The 18597-nt window shown below is 41.2% G+C and overlaps 2 protein-coding genes across 2 annotated transcripts; one reads left to right on the forward strand and one right to left on the reverse strand.

Moving 5' to 3' along the window:
• Positions 1–3803: 3803 nt before the first annotated feature.
• RB195_019457 (uncharacterized protein) lies at positions 3804–6233 on the reverse strand (the record flags this gene model as incomplete). The annotated part of the gene is made up of 4 exons (XM_064187304.1): positions 3804–3953; positions 5860–5917; positions 5978–6106; positions 6181–6233. 4 exons carry the CDS (start codon positions 6231–6233, stop codon positions 3804–3806), a joined length of 390 nt encoding a protein of 129 aa, XP_064043185.1.
• Positions 6234–7809: 1576 nt separating this feature from the next.
• On the forward strand, positions 7810–9421 carry RB195_019458 (uncharacterized protein; the record flags this gene model as incomplete). The annotated part of the gene is made up of 5 exons (XM_064187305.1): positions 7810–7837; positions 7965–8034; positions 8108–8172; positions 8844–9005; positions 9405–9421. The coding sequence occupies 5 exons, from the start codon at positions 7810–7812 to the stop codon at positions 9419–9421; spliced, it is 342 nt and encodes a 113-aa protein (XP_064043186.1).
• Positions 9422–18597: the final 9176 nt, after the last annotated feature.

Consider the following 18597-nt stretch of genomic DNA (forward strand, 5'->3'; position numbering starts at 1 on the left):
GCTCAGGAGCTAGGAGAAGTACGCTGTAAAAAGGGAAACTACAAAAAAAGGAACCGGAGCTCCAACAATTTTTAGGTCTGTGCCCCTTTCGATTATAGTGCCATCCATTGGCGGGTGCACAGAGGTGGCTTATCAACGCCAGTTTCGGACGTGGATGTGACGAGTCTGGCCGATACGACACGTTTGTTGAGAATCTGGTTCGATTGTAAACTCAGAATGGAACTCCATGGGCTAAACCCCCTTCACCTGAGGAGGGTCCAGCTTCGCATGTCCATCTGTGGTTGGCATTCTCTGTGAGTGGAATGCTTCCTTCTATCCAAAAATCTGAGATCAGATTCGTGGGGTGATGCCTTCAAAGAACAAGATGTGATTGTTTGTTTCGAACGTAAAAAAAAGCAGATAGAAGTAAAAAATACTTCAAAACTCTTCTATTTAATGTTGGATTAATTTACTTGCTTATGTTATGTCTAGTCCAAACTTGAAGCTATTCGAAAAACAGACTATCCAAATTGGATGTGTTTATTACTCTAGGAATGAGCGATTTCTAGATTTCCACTCTTTCAGAGAGTACGAGCAAGTTCCTTCTCTAGCAATGATTAGTACAAGTGTTAGGCTAATCCCTCCTAGTGGTGGTTAGCTGTTAAATTATAACGAGGTTAGTGTCCTTTTCCGTTTGAAGTCTCCCACCAGTTCGACCAGCACCCCTAACAGACCCATTCTTTCTAGGTTTAGTTGGTCACCTGGTAACCGTTAATCTGCTATCCAAATTGGATGTCCTTATTACTCTAGGCATGAGCGCTGTAGTTTTCGGGGTTTGCGAAAAGGATTTTGCGTGAGAATCTCTCACCTTTTGTAGCAGGAGTATGAGCTGTCAGTCCACGCAATGTGCATAAAAAGGCCAACTTTGCTGCACAAAACGTAGACGAACTTCCAGTGGGCTCTGCTCTCCTTTGTTTCTGTCTTACGGGACATCTTTTTGTGTTTTCAAATAGATAAATAGATAAGTAGAATTTCCAAAGGACAAGTTTTCCTCCTGTAGGAACGTATAATACCAATACAATATATGTATATTATTTAATATATTATTTAATATTTAATACAATATATATTATTTATTTATATTGATTATTATATTCATTATATACAATATAAATAATATATATTTTAATTCCCCCGCTTTGGCCGCTGGAGCTGACATTGCTAATGGGTGTGGTGAGGGAAAATTGCTTGAAAATAGCATTTATAGCGCTTGAAAATAGCGGGATCTGACGTCGAAAATGGATCACACATAGGCCGACCTGACTGTCGTGGGTTGAACGAAGATTACCTTTTTTAAGAGGAATACCCACTGCAAATTATTATATTTAAAAGTATATTTTCCACTGGTTTCCTTCCCATCGCTTCCAAAAACGCCTTCAATAATTCGATAATTTTTCCATTCCGTTTATTGATTTCCCTAGATCTCTTCTGTGTTTTTAACACGTTTTTCCAGGGCGTCTTCTTCTACAAATTTTCGTGTCTAATTCGATGTACTCACAAATCTCACAAGCACCTTCAGCGGATTTATGTCCTCGATTGACTGCAAAAGTGGAAGGTGTCGAAAATGTTCAATTTTGACAGCATAACGCCCCATTTTAGAGATCCAAACGAGGGAGGATCAATAAAAGTTAGAATAGAATAGAATAGAAGTTAGAAAAAAAGTTAGAGTGCGCTCATATCGCAGATCGAGGAATTTTCTATCAAATGATATTATAGCATTTTAAAAACAATTTCTGTGCATTTTTCACTTTGAAAAATACCAGAGACTTATTTCTTAACCCAATAGATGGAATGAATGAAATGAGAAGTTACTCCCCGGAAAACTCACAGTAATACGAGAACAGGAAGCTCTTGAATATCAAGAAGTAAGAAACGAGAAGCACAACCACTCCCAGGCAAGCGGAAGGCGCAGAGGGGGAGAATTGGCGTGAGGGCTCCTGGTGCTGGCTACACATTATCACTAAAGCAGCCCGACCTTGTCTGACAAGCATAGAGCGGCAGGTATTTGCCGAAGTCTGTTGCCCTTTATACTCTAGTGCACTCTTATCGAAAAATCATTCATATCAAAGTAACCGTGATAAGCGTTCTTACTTACACAGTCCAGTGTGTCTAAAGTTTCTGGATAAACAGCACACTTCGGTGGACTAAAATGTCCCTTTTTATTGAAATATAACGTTGGATCACATATTTGATCGGGAAAAACAACTTTATCAATTTTCTAGCCGTGTACAGTGCCTAAACTTATCTGATGCTGGGCGTATTTCACTATCCCACTCAGATATGTACATTTTTATTTATTCTTATATGTTCAAATATGGGACATGGATACGGAAGGGAAGAAAATGCAGAATTGACTGCTTTTCTGCTTGTGAATTCTAGAACAAGGATGATGCATTATATTATTGCATATTATTGTGACATATTGTCAGATTATTCTCATATAAGCGAGAAATTCCCTCACGAGATCACTCTTCCATTTTCGAGGTTATGATAGGGCAATTTCTACTTCTACCAGTACTTATATGTCCACGACAGAGTAGTTGCCGTTGACAACAACGTGGAGTAGTGGTTGACGTCAACCGAGAGCATTGACCAACATGAACGACTACCGCGAATAGAAAGCAAAAACCTTGGGATCAAGGAAGTTTAAAAACAACTTAATGGTGCGTTGATGTGGTACAAGGGACGACAACCAGCCAGTGCTACTTGCAAAAAGGAACGTGGACTAGAATAGCTAGAACAAAAGAATTAACAAAATAAATTTGCATGGCGTAAATTAAAATACCAAAAATTAAAGAAAAGTAGAAGGTTACATCAGAAAACAAATTAACTGTTTAAATTAACTGTTTAAATCCGTAGAGGTAATGAAATATGCTGTACCATTCTACTTCTTTAATTCTATGGGCGTAAAGAGTTACCTCGTTGAAGAGCCGGTGCACCTGTTTTATCTGACTTGTAGGGTTTATAGGTGTGTCACGTTCTTCCTGTGATGTCAACAAACTTCCTCCCAAATCCTAACTGGGAGTGGACACCCATTAATATTGATAATCGCATTCTGATCAAAGGATAAAGTGGCTGGCGTTAATCAATCCGCTTGGGATGCGCCACCACAAATATGTTATGTCAGTTTTATCCTCCCAGACAAGTCTGCTACCAATTTATCCACCCCAGAGGGATCAAAGGCTTGGTGAGCACTAGGACGGATTCGAACCTCCGATCGATCGTCCGACAAAGTGGGACATTTTACCCGCTGCGATATACTCGTCCAATTCTGCTTACAAAATGAAACGCGAACCGCTCGTCTCAGCTTTATCAGAGCACGTGTAACGAACATGTTCAGTGCCTCCGTTACGAAATATTACAGTGCCCCCGTAGCAAAATTCTTTTCCCCTGCATCACATCATGTATTCCTCTTTCTTTCTCATTCGTTTCCGTTTTCCCTCGTTATCGTATTTGATACCGCATTTAAATGAGAAAATGGCGCCTAGTTCAACTAAGACGACTCCTGACCTGCAAGTTTAACTACATACCTGGTGTTTTGAAACTCAAAGAAATGTCGTGAGGGTACAACATACAGCTGCATGTCATTTTCAATTAGTTTGACTCAGTTGAGAATGGACGATCATGGAAGTCTTCGACAAATAAGACCTCACTATTCGGTGGATAAAGATTCTTCGTGGGTTTTATTCCAAGTTCATGATCAAAATCCTCTTATGCTACACTAAAATCGCAGTCGACATGAATAGAGAGGAGATAAAATCTCATTAAAAATGGCTAGTGCCACTCCCAAGGGAGCAACGTGAGGATTGAAATAGGATAAGATGTGGTTGGAAGTTGATGTCCTTCTCCGTTTTGCTGAGGGCATCGTATCCAGAACAGCAAGCACTATCCAGACGGAGCGAATACCGTCTGAACTAAAACAAGCGTTTAGAAAGATTGGTTCTCCGGTTCAACCTGTAAGAGACAATGTTATAAAGAACTGATGGGTTTCTCTGCTCCATTCACGCCAGTCAGAACGACTATGAAATGGAAGAGAGCGCGGCGTTGATCTTTCCCTATGCAAATGTGCCCTCAGAATCGTCTGAGGTTTATGAACGCATGCGCAGCCTAGAGAATAACTTGCGGAAGAAAACCGATGCATCAAGTCAATGTTTTCAACCTCTCAGAGAAGACTGTACCAATTATGGACTCCGTAGACTGAAGCGCTGGTTCGAACCCTGCTTGTACTAAATACATATAAGTATATAAGCATAAAGCATATAAGTATGCGCCCCGCACGTGGCAGAAGTTATCTAGATACTGCGAGAAGGTGCCGTGGTCAAGTAAAGCGCCAAAGCCCAACCAACCAAAGTAGATCAAAGACGTAGAGGACGCATGTAATCTTTGTTAGAGGATCGATAGGCAGTTCAAAAGAAGACATCTCGCAGGATATGGAACAATGACGAATTAATGGATTGTATGCGAGCCTTCGCCGCATATCGGGAAGGTTAGGCAGGGATATGTTCAACGAAGATCATTGAAGATCCAGGCAACCACATAACCAATAAATCCAGCCTGCCGATTAGGTTATGTAAGCCTATATATACACTGTTAGCTAGGTATTTTTTTACAGACGCGTAACCTTTATCATTTTATAGATTTTTAGTCTTTTTGACGATCCTCAATCACATTGATTTATTGAGGCACGTGAAAAAGCCCCACGTAGTGTACGCGCCGCATCCACGAGGAAGTGGTCCGGAATCGGTGAGGTCGCATAAGCAGCCCATTCAAGTAAAGATAATGAATTGAACTGAACATGTACAGAAGTGGGGGAACCTAACGCACTTTGCATGAACTAAGGTAGTTTCCGTGCTGTTTTTCAGCACAACTAGGGGGAATTGAACAGGGCAGCGCTCATACTCGTAATGTTCACTTCGAACCCTAAATTTTCCATCAGATTTCCGCACTACGTCAATTTCGTGACACGCTGCCTTTAAAGAACAACTCAACAGCGGATTTGAAGTCAGTGAAAGAATTGAACAGTTTTGCTTCAAGAAATGCTGAAGAGCCGCAACAAGTGCTGGTCTGATGCGATAAAGTCTGGGGTATAGGATGGACGGGAGAGCATTTCCCGGTGCAGGGTCGAGCGACCGCATGAAGTTCGCGGGTACTCGCTTCGAAGGTGAGACCGCACACTTCTACATCAACGTTCGTTCTACACTTTTCTATTCATTCTATCCACCATATCCTCCCTTTCTACATTCTTCTATTCAACGATCAAACGTCAAAGACCCTGCGACATTTGAAAAAAATGTGCAGTGAGGGGCCGGATATTGAGGCATTTCGTCAACAGCAGCTGGATCAAAGATGTCAATGTGAGTGATTGGATTCACCACGATATTAAACGTAACCCAGGAGACAGACTTCTTCGCCGAATTCACTGTCGAGAAATTTCACGGTGCTGGTGTCCGTCGCAGATGAAGAAAGCACTTGGCAACTCTTGCACGTGTCCCAGACAAACGGGACTCATACTGGTGTTTGTTCGAATGAATTGAAGAACGACACAGGCGAAGCTTACTCTGAGGCTCTTTTCTGAACCATACCACTCACTTGCAACACTTACATTAAAGAAAAAAACATCTGCAAGTTCGTATGAGCGTCCTCAAGCCAGAAATATAAGGTTAGGGCGTTCCTGCGGATGAACGCCTTGAAATTTGTTATTCCTTTAAAGCGTTGAATGTCTTTTGTCGAACATGAGTTAATAGTGGCCCAAACAGTCTCAAACAATTCGATACCAATAATAACACTATTGTTACAATTACTATTATTACTATTACTTACTGTTGTTATTGTTAATGTGTGGTGGATGAAGTTTATTTTGTTAGGCGTTACGGAGTGCCTGCAATTAAAGCGATATGAATACCTGCAAAATGGAAAAATGGAAAGAACTGCAATATACCATAGTCTATCTTCTGAGATGTGAGAACAGTGTTCTCCTCTTCCTCGGAAAAAGTTAAAGATTGATGGTGGAACATCTTCTGCCAGTTGCGTTCTGCACCGCAACTTCCTCCAAAGTTCTGTAAGATATCTGGAAAAAGTAAAAGTTTTGCATTGCAGCTTAGTGGATCCGAAAACGCCTCGAACTCTGCTAGTTGTCATCACTTTCCAGCTATGGTGCGATAGGACTCCACTGCTTTCAATGCCTCATCTGGCATTGAAAGCAGTGGAGTCAGTGTACTGTAGACGCCTCTCTGCATAGGATACCTAGCTGATATACGTTTAAGCAAATTCTGGACTATGTACTGTCGCACATGAGAGACACGTGAGCATGACATTCAGACAGCAACGTCAGCCAACAAATGAAATGTGCAAGACGACAGTTTCCTAGCTTTTTCGGTGTTGTTTCAATGGCACTAAAACTGCAACGATTAAATTGCATCGAACGATTTGTTGGTTCCTGCCTCCAAAATTCCACAAAGTTTTCACCGTGATGGCAAGATCGAAATTGTACCTGCTGGAAATGGATAGAAAAAATATAATGGAATTGCATACACTTTAATGCGAACTGTGGTAGAAATAGATAAGCAAATTCGAATCATCCTACGTCCAGAGTTCTGACAAGAAAACGGGTCGCCCATCAATGGTCGATCACAATTATGATATTTAGAAACTCAAGTGACTAGCATCATTACCTGACAGTATTAGACAGATCAAAGCTTCTAATATTGTTCAGGTAAGACGCGAGTCTTTCTGAGTGATGTGATGAGGGATACGAGTTTATGTCAACATCACGGTCACCGTCGTCGACGCCAGTCTGTTCTCATGTCTCGTGATTCAACGAAATAATTTCTGGAAAAGCTTAGTGTATCTTAAGAGGATATCCTCATGGAATATTAGGAGGGTGGAAGAATAAGGTTGACCGGATAGGGGATGCCGTTGCGAATCTGTAAGCCCCACTCACGGGTGTAAGCACAAACACAGAAGGAGGATGTTACGATGTGACCATCCCCCATCACCCGCCCCACAGAAATATGCAAACAATCAATGTGGCGATACGGTAAAACACTAATTTGGAGATGATCTGATCTCTTTTGAGGATTGCTGAACAAAAAACTAGGAAGAAACATTCAGAATCTATTTCTTCTCCTCTTTTCTTTCTTCACCTGTACATCCTTAACTTCTTTACTTTATAGTTTTATATAGTTTATATTGAAAAATAGCGCCGCATTTCTGCGAACAATTTAGCTACAGGGAGTTGGTCACATGGTGGTTTTTGAAAAAAAGGTAACTTTGAAAAAACACATACGAAATTCAAGAGAAGCTCAAGCATGTATGAGCTAACGTACCGTGTCCGCTTCTACTCCATAATAATTACAAAAAAAATTAAATGTTAGGAAATGGAATTCATCTAATAAGATGAAAAGAAGGAAATAATATTCTCCAAGAGAATGTATCAGAATTTGTCCTAGTTGCACAGTCTCTGCAGTGCTCTTACAGACAAACATACTATAACAAAAAAGTGGACTTAGCGTTGAACGAACTAGACTGCAAACTTCTCATGTTGCCATCATAGGAGGGAGGGGTTTTTCTGGATGTGTCGTTTTCGCTTAATAAAGAGTACGCCAAAGATTATTGCAGACACGGATCCTCTTCTTTAATATGAAGCACAACGCAAGTGCAATTTAGTGAATACGGCTAGCAAGAACTGATCTGTGTAATTCGACTTTTCGCCTTGAGTCTGATCAGCGTTTCCCGACGATGATAGGAAATGGGATAGAAAAGGAGTGGTGTATGGGAAATATAAACTTGGTTCGAGTGGGTGCGTAGTGTGGCCCCTTAGGATCAGCAGTGTTATCAGTTTCGGTAGCAGCTCGATGGAGACGTTTTATGGCGATGACGGCACATCGCTCGATTCACATGCGGCAATCGATCGTTTCGTTTCTCAGATGGCGTTTGCCTTCATTGTTGGATCCGTGATCAAGTGAATTCCATCTCGTCCTCAACAACACACGCTCAGTAATGCCATTTCCCGACATTTGAATGAACTGTCATGAACGTGATCCGTAATCGGGGATAGCGATACTTCCAGGATTAGAGAGGTTCTCGAAGCTCATCGTAGCGACTGTATTCCGCGAAGCGCTGGGCAGAACGAGGGTGGAGACCGAAAAAATCACTAACGATGCAATCGATTGAATCTTTGTTAGATGCTAGTACGAAAAAATAGAAGTTGATGCGAGATAGCTCGTTCGACGATTCCTGGAATGTTCTGCTGTATATTGATATTATATAGCGGATATATCATTATTATTTTATTTATTATTAGTTGGACATGTTTTTTGGAGCTAAAATACAAAGATGATCATTTTTTTCTAATTTGCTGCAGCGGTTAAGTAATTCTAACTTTCGTAACGTCGTTTTATTTTGTAAAAACATGGCTGTAAGAATTTTCCGTTGTTTAAGAGGATAATTTTTTAGTCAACTTTTTTTTATTGTGTGCATCACAAGTGGTAATCAGTAGTTTCTGTGGTGCTTTTCTCCAAGAAAACTAACTAATGGTTGAATATGAACATAGCACTTAAAACAGCACACCTTTTTGAAAACTGTTCTTTATTCTCCACTTCTTATTACTTACCTATCATTTCCTTGTTATAGGTCGTCTTTTTCCTTCCTTAAAACCTCGTTTTTATCTTGTTGCAGACATTCGAAGAGGGTGTAATTTATTACTGAAACATTCAGTTCTTCATTAGCAAATCAACACCTTTAATTGTGGCCATTGTTGTATTTTTGATAATCAATTAAGTTACGCGTTCAGGTCAGGCTTTCAGGTAACGCACAACGTCTGCTAACTAAAAGTGATCTCATTATTAATTTCAAGGGATTAAAACGGCAAGAAGAGCTCAACAAAATCGTATTGCTCAGTTGCAAAAAGGATTCCAATGACTTCCGCACGGATGTAATGATTGCAGAGCGTAAACGTATCACAACGGGTGCGTGAGGACTCGTGTAATCAGTCGAGACAACAGCGCGAGCGCTCTTATCCGCACACACCCACGACCCACCGAAGACAAACTGCATATTTAGCAGTGATCAGAGCGCATCGCGTGACGACTGTGTTTCACGAAATTAAGAATCGAAGAGTGGGAATTTTCAGAGGGATAGTGTCCGTTAGGATTACCCACATGGACTCCCCCACCCCAACCCAACCCAACTTCATCTTATTCGTAATATAGGCGACAAGGTTTCTTATTGTAATTTAACCGAAATATTAAAAGTAAGATTGATGAGCATGGAAATTAAGCACAGACCGTATTCGTAAATAATAAATATGTGGACGAAACTAGCGCTGGCATTGATGCAAATAAAAAAAAGGTTCTGCCTCCTTTCAGGAATTTATACGCGTTGACGTTGCTGCTCAAAGGTTCTCATAGTTGCCGTTCCATTACACATGGTTTGCTCCTGAAAAAAATTCATTTATAAGGAATGAAGGAATGACCTCACTTGAAAAGGATTATGTACACACGTAAAGTACGCGTATTCTTCCGTTGACCTCCGTGGATTTTTCATCTGCTCTTTTATTTTCATATGACACACGTTTTTCGTTTTTTTTTTCGTTTTACTCATATCAGCTCTGATTCCAGAATTCGCAATTTCCCCTCTTTTCCTACGTCGAAGAGGTGCGTTGCGATTTGTCGTCCAATCCTTATGGAAAATGAAGTTTGTTTGGTCACTAGCAACATGATGTTGAACCAGGAGCGCCTTCTCATCGCTACTGAGAAATTTTTTTAGCTCATTGATCACAAAGCATCTTCCAGTGGTAAAGTATTGTTTGCGATCGTGAACTTCGATTTCACCCATTCCTGAAGAGCTGCGCTGTGTGTGGAACTGATGTAAATAGTTGCTTTGCTACAGAATGTTTTTAAGGAAAAACAGAGTTTACATAAAAACAGGTACTGAAAAGCCGCGTTTGAAAATACGCTTTAATCAGCCTCTAGCGTTGTAACGCTCAAAGTTTCCTTTTCTCCGGATTTCTGGTATGTTATTCTCCCACAGAAGCTTTACTTCGACTCTGAATTGTGTTTGTTTTGTTGCAATAGCTCGAGAGGTACTTATAGTTTGGTTTATGACGAAGAGGCAAATGACGCAAATTCGTTCACTTCCAGTCACCAGGAAAAAAAACGACCTGGCTGCGAGCAAATCATGCCTCATTATAATTAAATATGGATAACAATAGTGATCAAAAAATAGGCATACCAGGGAGATTCGACAGACATCTCCATCTCTTCCATATCCGTTTAAAAACATGCATCATACGAGCAATAATTTTCGTTGTTTAGGGATCCCTCAGAAAACTATTCCAAATATCTTTGATCTCTGCGGACTCCGAAACTTTTCATCCAGAGAGCAGTTGTATTATGCTACAACGATGAAGAGAACTTTAAAAAAATCAATTGTTACAACTTTCTGGAACTGCTGAACTAAGAGCTTCCATGGAGGTGAAAATTTCAAGAGGAATTTGTATACCATCTTATGGAATTTGTATTCGAACATACTCACAAGTATTTGTTTGTTTCATTTTCCCGTTAAAAGATCATTCGCTGAACAGCTTGGGAGAGAGCACTTTATGAAGTTTTAACTTGTGAAGCTTCCCACAACGAAGCACAAGAAATCTTGAGCAGCTCAGTCCAGCTCAGGGAAGTCTCTTAGGTCTCAGGCATTATCCGCCCACCGCTCTTCTTGTTCGTTTTGTTGTTGTGGTCGACGGGCGGTCACCTTAGAACGAGAATTAGAGCAACTAAGCTCTCGGTGAAGTAGTGTAAGTACCGGCTAAACAAACACGTGTCCTCCGCTCGTACGAGCTCGTCCAACAGAACACACAAACAAGGTCAATTGCCCCTCATCTCATCGCTACTCTAGCAACTTTGTACAAATATGGGTGCAGTTTGAGTTGATGTCGAGTTGTCGAGTTGTCTAAGTGGTCGGATGTAGTCCTGACCACTACATGTACGTAATTCGTCGCGTCAAAAGAAACGATTAAGCGGGGCAGAAATAGAGAAAGGGAACTAACAGCAGAGTAAGCAGTTGACACCACTCAAACACTGGGAAGTCACATCACTCACTGACGCTATCAAGACTGTTTGGAAACAACAAATTAGTAATATTATATCATTAATGACGTCATTTCAGAGAGGAGGTAACGCTGAAAAAAGTCAACAGCAGAAACCATAGGAAATAAAAGGGAGAACAGTGAGCCACTCATGTCTTGCTATTTATTACCGTATTGTTCTTCAGTTGTTTATTTTTCCATATGTTCGTATGAAAAGTGAATAGTCATGAGTAGATTCGCAGCTATACATGCGCCATACATTGAGGATTGTTGTTGGAGTTAAATAATCTTAATAGGATCTCGTTCCTCACTTCGCTAAGTCTGTCCGTCTTCGCACTAACGATCATTTCTGGAACTATATCCACTACATAACATACATTCAGATACTAGTCTGGGAGCAAACAAGTTGTTTTTCCATAACAATTTGTGTATTAAGAAATAAACCAAACATTATTCAATAGGAGATTTCTTAGTACGTATTCTGAGGCGAACACCGATGAGATCCGTTTAAAGGCATCACCCCACGAATCTGAGGTGGTACGGATTTCAGGTGGAGTATTCTTATAGTAGGGATAGTAGATTATGGAGAGAGGGTGATTCCGTCCATTTCTTTCTTTAAAAAAACCGGAAAAAACGGTCCGAAAGATGCGGCGCGTGCACAAGGCTGGCGCGCTCCTATCAAGCTCCTTTTAGAAAATAGCGCCCCGGAACGCTCGAAGTCGTATTTTCAGGGCCGTTTTTTTACGGCAATTAGGAAGAAATACACGGAATCACCCCCTTCTCCTTAATCTACGATCCCCCATACGAATACTTCACGTGAAATACGTACCACCTCAGATTCGTGGGGTGATGCCTTTAACTACTGTTGTGAAAGAATCGGGTTCAGAATCGCCAGTGTCATGAAAATACAGTTCGTAGTTGGAGGCGCCAGACGAGTCTGACGTGGTATGGATTTCCGATTGACCAACTCTGTAGAACGTCGTAGATTGTGGGATCAGAGGTAGTTTTGCTCATCTCTCCCTAATCTTAATAAAAATGCGGTATGAAAGTCTCAGTTTTCCACGACGATTTCAGTTGCAACGCACGCGCCGCATCCACCTGATCGAAAGCCAGAGAGTTCTCCTCGACTGCCTATTCAGGTGAAAGATTGGGTTGCTGAGGGAACCAGAACGTATACATAAAGCAGCGTTTTAACGTTCCCCGTAGGAAATAAAGCAATTAGGAAGAAATAGACGGAATCACCCTTCTCTCCATGATCTACGAATCCGTATAGGCATAGCCCACCTGAAACCCGCACCACCCCAGATTCGTTGAGTGATGCCTTTAACGCGATAACACCAACTGATACTTTGAATCTTTACTGCGGAATTCAATTGTTATGAAGATGCGTCAGTGCTTGCGCTTGACGGAGGAGGTTTCCAGTGCGCGTATGTCCTTGCGTGCGTCGTCAGGCAGCCATGTGTTCGCATCCGTCTCTGCAATATCACGAATTAGAGGTGTTTATCTTTGCAAAACTCCTGCTCACCGTCCGTCGTCTTGTACATGTTAATAAATCCTAACTATTGGACTTATTATCGTTCAAAAACCTACACATCCGCATTTGACGCATTTCTCGACATTTGCTTTCGATGTTGAACGAGGTTCGAAGAAAAGGGCATTGGAGTCAGCGTACTACGAAAGTGACGACGTTGGGGGTTTCCAGGCAGACGCGAAGTTTGGGATGTGAATGACGTTGGGTTCCTTTAATTCCCCGTAATTGTCCTGAGAAACAGCGTGGGAAACGGCGTTTGTTCCTACGATGTAGGTTAGAACGCATCTTCCCTGTGTACACGCATTACCAGAAGCTTAAAACCAGTGAATGACTGAGACTAGTTGAGGGAACTAGAGGGTGAACGAGCATGGCGCGCTCTAACGTACCCCATAATGACTAAGGCGGTTTCCAGCACGTTTTTTTAGGACGATTAGGGTGAAGCATCTCCTCGCTCATACTCGTAATCAACATCCCGAACCTGGGGTTTTCCCACAGAGACCCCGACATTAGGCGAAGTGAGTTACGAGATTCCAATAGGGTCATTTAGCTCCTACAACCACTGTCTATATTTTCACTATCACGTGTGGCTGCAATTCTACTCAGGACCACGGTCAAGCTTGTGATGGGGTTATCCCATTGGGTGATCATTAAGGAGAGTAGTCGCAAGGGAGGGGCGTCGTAGGGCAGTAGGCGTCGTAGTGAATGGAGCATAGCGTAATAATCAGTACAGAACATCACGTAGTATTACACACGTTAAAGGATAAAGTCGCAGCGGCGTATCAATCCTCTTGGGATGCGCCAACGCGTTCACTGCAATTCCTAATCGTTGGGGTTTTGGAACGGCTTAGGAAACGGAACGGGAAACCTTAGGCTATAGAATGATTTGTGTGGGACAGCCGATCATTAAGGTAGTGCTTTTGTGCTCCCAGACAAGTCTTTCACCAAGCTGTTTTACACCATAGGCACCAACAACAGGTGTCTATGGTGTAAAAAACACGAACACGCGGAAGGAAGAAGGGCTTGGCTGGCACTATGGCAGATCCAAACCATCGAGCGTGTTGCCACACACAGACCACTTCCGGCTGCGCCGCACGCTACAATTATGTACATTACAAAATAATACATTTTATCAAATAAAATTAAACAATTACGTTCATTACAAAGTATTACATTGAGTTTTAGGAATTTGAGGAAAAAAGTTTCAGAACAGTAGAGTATGTGCAGTACAATATGGAGGCACCAACATTTTGTTGCAAGAATACACAAAGTGATTTAAAACCGGTTTGTATAATGCGCTCGTTTTGCTACATGTTTGTGGTCAGTAAGACTACAAGCATTTAGCGAAGTTATCTACCAGCCTCTAGTTAAGTGATTTAGCTCCAACAACAGGTGTCTATGGTGTAAAAAACACGAGTATAGCTGCGATTCTGCTTACGAGCATTTGCTTTTCATGCGAAAATATTGAAACAATTGAAGGACAGTAGTGCAATAACTAAGACCAATACTAACCAATACTAAGAAATAACCGACTTACAATTTTTTCGATTTTCATTGACTTTCGTTTCTTTTTCAATGTCACTTCCTCTTTGAAATTGTGACGCTGGTGATATAATAGTATTATCTTGTTGTTTCCAAACATTTTTGATAGCGTCAGGAAATGATGCAGCTTACCAGCATTTTCGCAATGTTACTTGCTTAATTACCTGTTGTTAGTTGCTTTTTCTGCATCTCTTTAATTTAATTTTTTTTTTGACGCGTTGAGTGTAGAGTTCTTGAAAACGAACGCCTTCTCTATTAATGTTGTAGGTGCGGTCAGCACTCATACCCGAGGATGCTGCTGTCGAATGTTCTTGATTTTTCAAATTTTCGGATGTGAAAAGAGTTGCCCGTTTTGCTCGTTTTCACATTGATTCTTGAAAACCATACCCTACCCTCTAGTCCTTGATCGAAAGATCAATAACGAAAAGCATCCAGCAACGTCTAATTTGAATCGACTTTTATTTTTGAGAGTGGCTATAACGCAGTGGTAAGAGGATCTGCAGTGTCTGCACAGTCTATGTTTCGACATCGCGCAGGTTCAGCAAAGCTTTTCCTCCATTCTAGAGTGTATCGCAAACTGAAGCATTGGCTTAGCTCGAATGCTTTCGAGTAATTCCTACATACTGTGCTCACATGATCAGTAACCACTACGATTCTGAACAGCAGCGAGGGACGTTTGCGCATTCCGGAGGGGTTGATCGAAGCCAAACACTTGATCTTCTCATCTTTTATTATTCTTAAGTTACCTGGTGTGTTAGCATTTCTTTCGCTAAACGTAGCCATATAAAAGAAGGTTGGTTTCTTCTAGCGACACAAAGTATTTCTCTTTTTTCCTACAGAAGTAGGATTTGAGAATTTTTGTCCTCTCTATTCAATCGCAAATTTTCAAACAGGTAATTTCCAAAGTACCTGCTACGATAGTTTTGAGAAATTTGAGGAGTAACTCCGAAAACCTGCCAAATGTTACATTTTTAGCTTTTGACCTACTCTGCATCTGTGGCCCTTAAAGGCATCACCCCACGAATCTGAGGTGGTGCAGATTTCAGGTGGAGTATTCGTATAGGGGATGGGAGACTACGGAGAGGGAGGTGATTCTGTCGATTTCTTCCTAATTGCCGTAAAAAACGGCCCGGAGGATGCGGCGCCGCACAAGACTGGCGCGCTCCAATCGAACCCCTTGTACAAAATGGTGCGCCGAAACGAATGAAGCCGTATCTTCCGGGCCGTTTTTTACGGCAATTAGGAAGAAATGGACGGAATCACCCCTCTCTCTCCGTAGTCTCCCATCCTGTATACGAATACTCCACCTGAAATCTGCACCACCTCAGATTCGTGGGGTGATGCCTTTAAGATCCGCACGTCCTCAATGGAAGACCGACATAGGGTATCGACAGCAAAGTGACAAACAAAACTCCATTAATGTTGTTTGTGCTATGTTTAGCATTATATTACTGCTATACATTATCACTATTAGGGCTGGGTGTAGCTTAATCGGTAAGAGGTTCCGCTGTCTGTACGATCGATCGGAGGTTCGAATTCGCCGTACTGCTCACCAAGCCTTTCATCCCTCCAGGGTCGATAAATCGGTACCAGACTTATGTGAGAGGATAAAAACACTGACTTGACACATCGGTTAGCCCCCGTAAGGCATTGTAGTTACATTCCAGTTACACGTTCGTAAACTTCAAGCGATTCTGAGTTGAAGTGAACGCGGTGGCGCATCCCAAGCGGATCGATTAACGCTAGAAACTTTATCCTTTTTATCCTTTATTATTTTATTATTTCGCTTTTTGCACTATTTTACGCATTGAAACATTTCCCTAAGAAGTTTAGGTGGGAAACAGAGACACTTCTTTCTAACAACGTTGGGAATTTTTTAAGACTTATAATAATTGTGGTTTCACTTGGTCACAGAGAAAATGCCGCTTCGAAATGAAAGGAGGGAATTGCATTAAATTTACTATTAAGAGTTTTAATAGCTAGTGCCGCCACATGATGACTTTACAAAAACAATTTATGTCAGACTTGACAGCATTTTCATCAGCAAGATGGGCTCAAAGTGGTGTGAATATTCGCCAAAGACATTGGCGTAAGCGAATAGCAAATTCAAAACAGAGGATATAAAAAAGCTGTTTTTAGAAGAAATTTGTAAAGCTTATCAAGATATAGTCCATTCCTTTATAAATTCGTTTTAAATGTTTAGCACAAGTTGTTCTTACCTGTAGTCTACTTCTTAGTGAATCATAACTTAGCTTGTATTCGTCAGTTCCAGGTTGTTCGTTGATTTTTCACTTCATGCTTAGTTTTCAGTTCATCTTTTTCTGATTTTCTTTTCGTTCTGTTTCTTTGAATGTGAACGGGCACTGCCTTTGTTGCGATATCTGAACAATTTCTCCTCGTCTCGTCGAATAACGTCATTTTAGGTCTCCAGACACCTTGAGTTTTCCGTCGAATTGGGAACAACGTCATTCTCTGTTCCCACACACCTCGAGTTAAGTAGTCTGGTTCCTTTTACCACACATTTGCTGGTCATAAAGATCTAAAAAATAAAACGACCGAAAGGACTAGAAAATAGAACGATATTCTGCTTTCTAAAACAATATGAAGTAATTTTTGTCACTATGTTAGCTTACAAAATTCGAATGAATTTCCGATTTAGAGCGATTCTCCGGGGAAAAACTTATTATTATATTAGGTTGAGTCGAAAGTTCTCGGGCAATGTGATGAACGACGGATGAACGACGGAAACCGCGACGACATCACAATAAATAAAATTATTGTCAATTTGTCCGAGAACTTTCGACTCAACCTAATAATTTCAGACGTTCAAAAACTGCACCTGTAAACATATCCAGCCCTTCTGATGACTTTTAGGTCAACTTTATAATAACGGCCCCTTTCAAGTTGCTCAGTCTTGGTCTGTGGTTCACCAGGGAACGTTAAGGTCAAGCACAATTTCAATCGGAAGAATATAGCTTTCAAACTGCTATTCGACGCCTTACGCCTTTGCAAGAAATATCCTTCTCTTAATCAATTAAGAACCTAAAACCTGCCGACCAAGAAACTTGCGGGATCTGAAAATTGATTTTGATTTCTGCCGCCCATTTTCTTCGCCTTTCTCGTTTCAGGTAACCCGTGCAATGTATAACAACACACACCACATGCAGAAACACTTCAGTGGCACATAAAAAAGCACAATTTTCTAAAACTAGAACCTTAGAACCTCTAGAAACTTTCAAAGTTGTGCGAGAGATTTGGAAAAGCTGAGTTGCCTTCGAGAAAACAAAATTTAAAGGCATCACTCCACGAATCTGAGGTGGTACGGATTTCAGGTCGAGTATTCGTGTACGGGATGGGAGACTACGGAGAGGGGGTGATTCCGTCCATTTCTTCCTAATTGCCGTAAAAAACGGCCCGGAAGATACGGCTTCAGGCGTTCTGGCGCACTATTTTCTACAGGGAGTTCGACTGGAGCGCGCCAGCCTTGTGCGGCGCCGCATCTTCCGGGCCGTTTTTTACAGCAATTGGGAAGAAATGGACCGAATCACCTACCTCTCCATAGTCTCCCATCCCTTATACGAATACTCCACCTAAAATCTGCATCATCTCAGATTCGTGGGGTGATGCCTTTAACGTTGCGAACATTCGATGAAGTGAAGTAGCATATTTCGGAGCAAAAGTAATCCCTAGATCCTGCTTCCTAAGGTGGTCCTTTTCTAAGCTGTTTTCCTACTGTTGTTTGATGTCTGCTCAAGAATGACAGGGAACAAAGCAGGACGCGGAGTTTAAGTCCTCAAGTGGTTTGCAAGGTCGTTGTCGCGCATTCTTGATCACCTGAATGGCTTCTATGACTAACACTTGACTGGTCATCAAAGCGTTTCACAAGATCATATAATCTTCGTGGATTTCTTAGATTGGTGCAAAAATACAAAGGCAATAATAATAATAATAACTGAAAGGAAACTTTCAACCTTCACGTTCAATGATATGATTTATACAAAAAACGGCCATTATTTTTGCATCAACCTAATACAAATGTGGGTAATGTTAGAAGAATAAGGAACTGGTGTTTTTCGTTGAGACTTTCGTTTTCTTTTGGCGTTTTCTTCTATATTGGAGTTGCTTTAACTTCAAGGTTTACTGCAGGTATTAATTACGGGAGGACTACATGGAAGAACGGACAACGAAGTGTTGCTCTCTCATCTCATTAAGTTGCGTTAAATTCATGTGGTAGCTTCTTGTAGTGTGTGATTTAACTTAATTTTCATGGCTAAAAATGACATATTTTTGTTCCTAGAAAAACGCCTGAGCGTAATTTTCTGTGAAATTTCAACAATAAAGCCAAGCAAGCCGAGAATACCTAGAACAAAATCTAACTTATGTATCTCAACAATTGTGCTGTGTG

Source organism: Necator americanus, chromosome II (assembly GCF_031761385.1).
Source record: "Necator americanus strain Aroian chromosome II, whole genome shotgun sequence".
Taxonomy (NCBI): domain Eukaryota; kingdom Metazoa; phylum Nematoda; class Chromadorea; order Rhabditida; family Ancylostomatidae; genus Necator; species Necator americanus.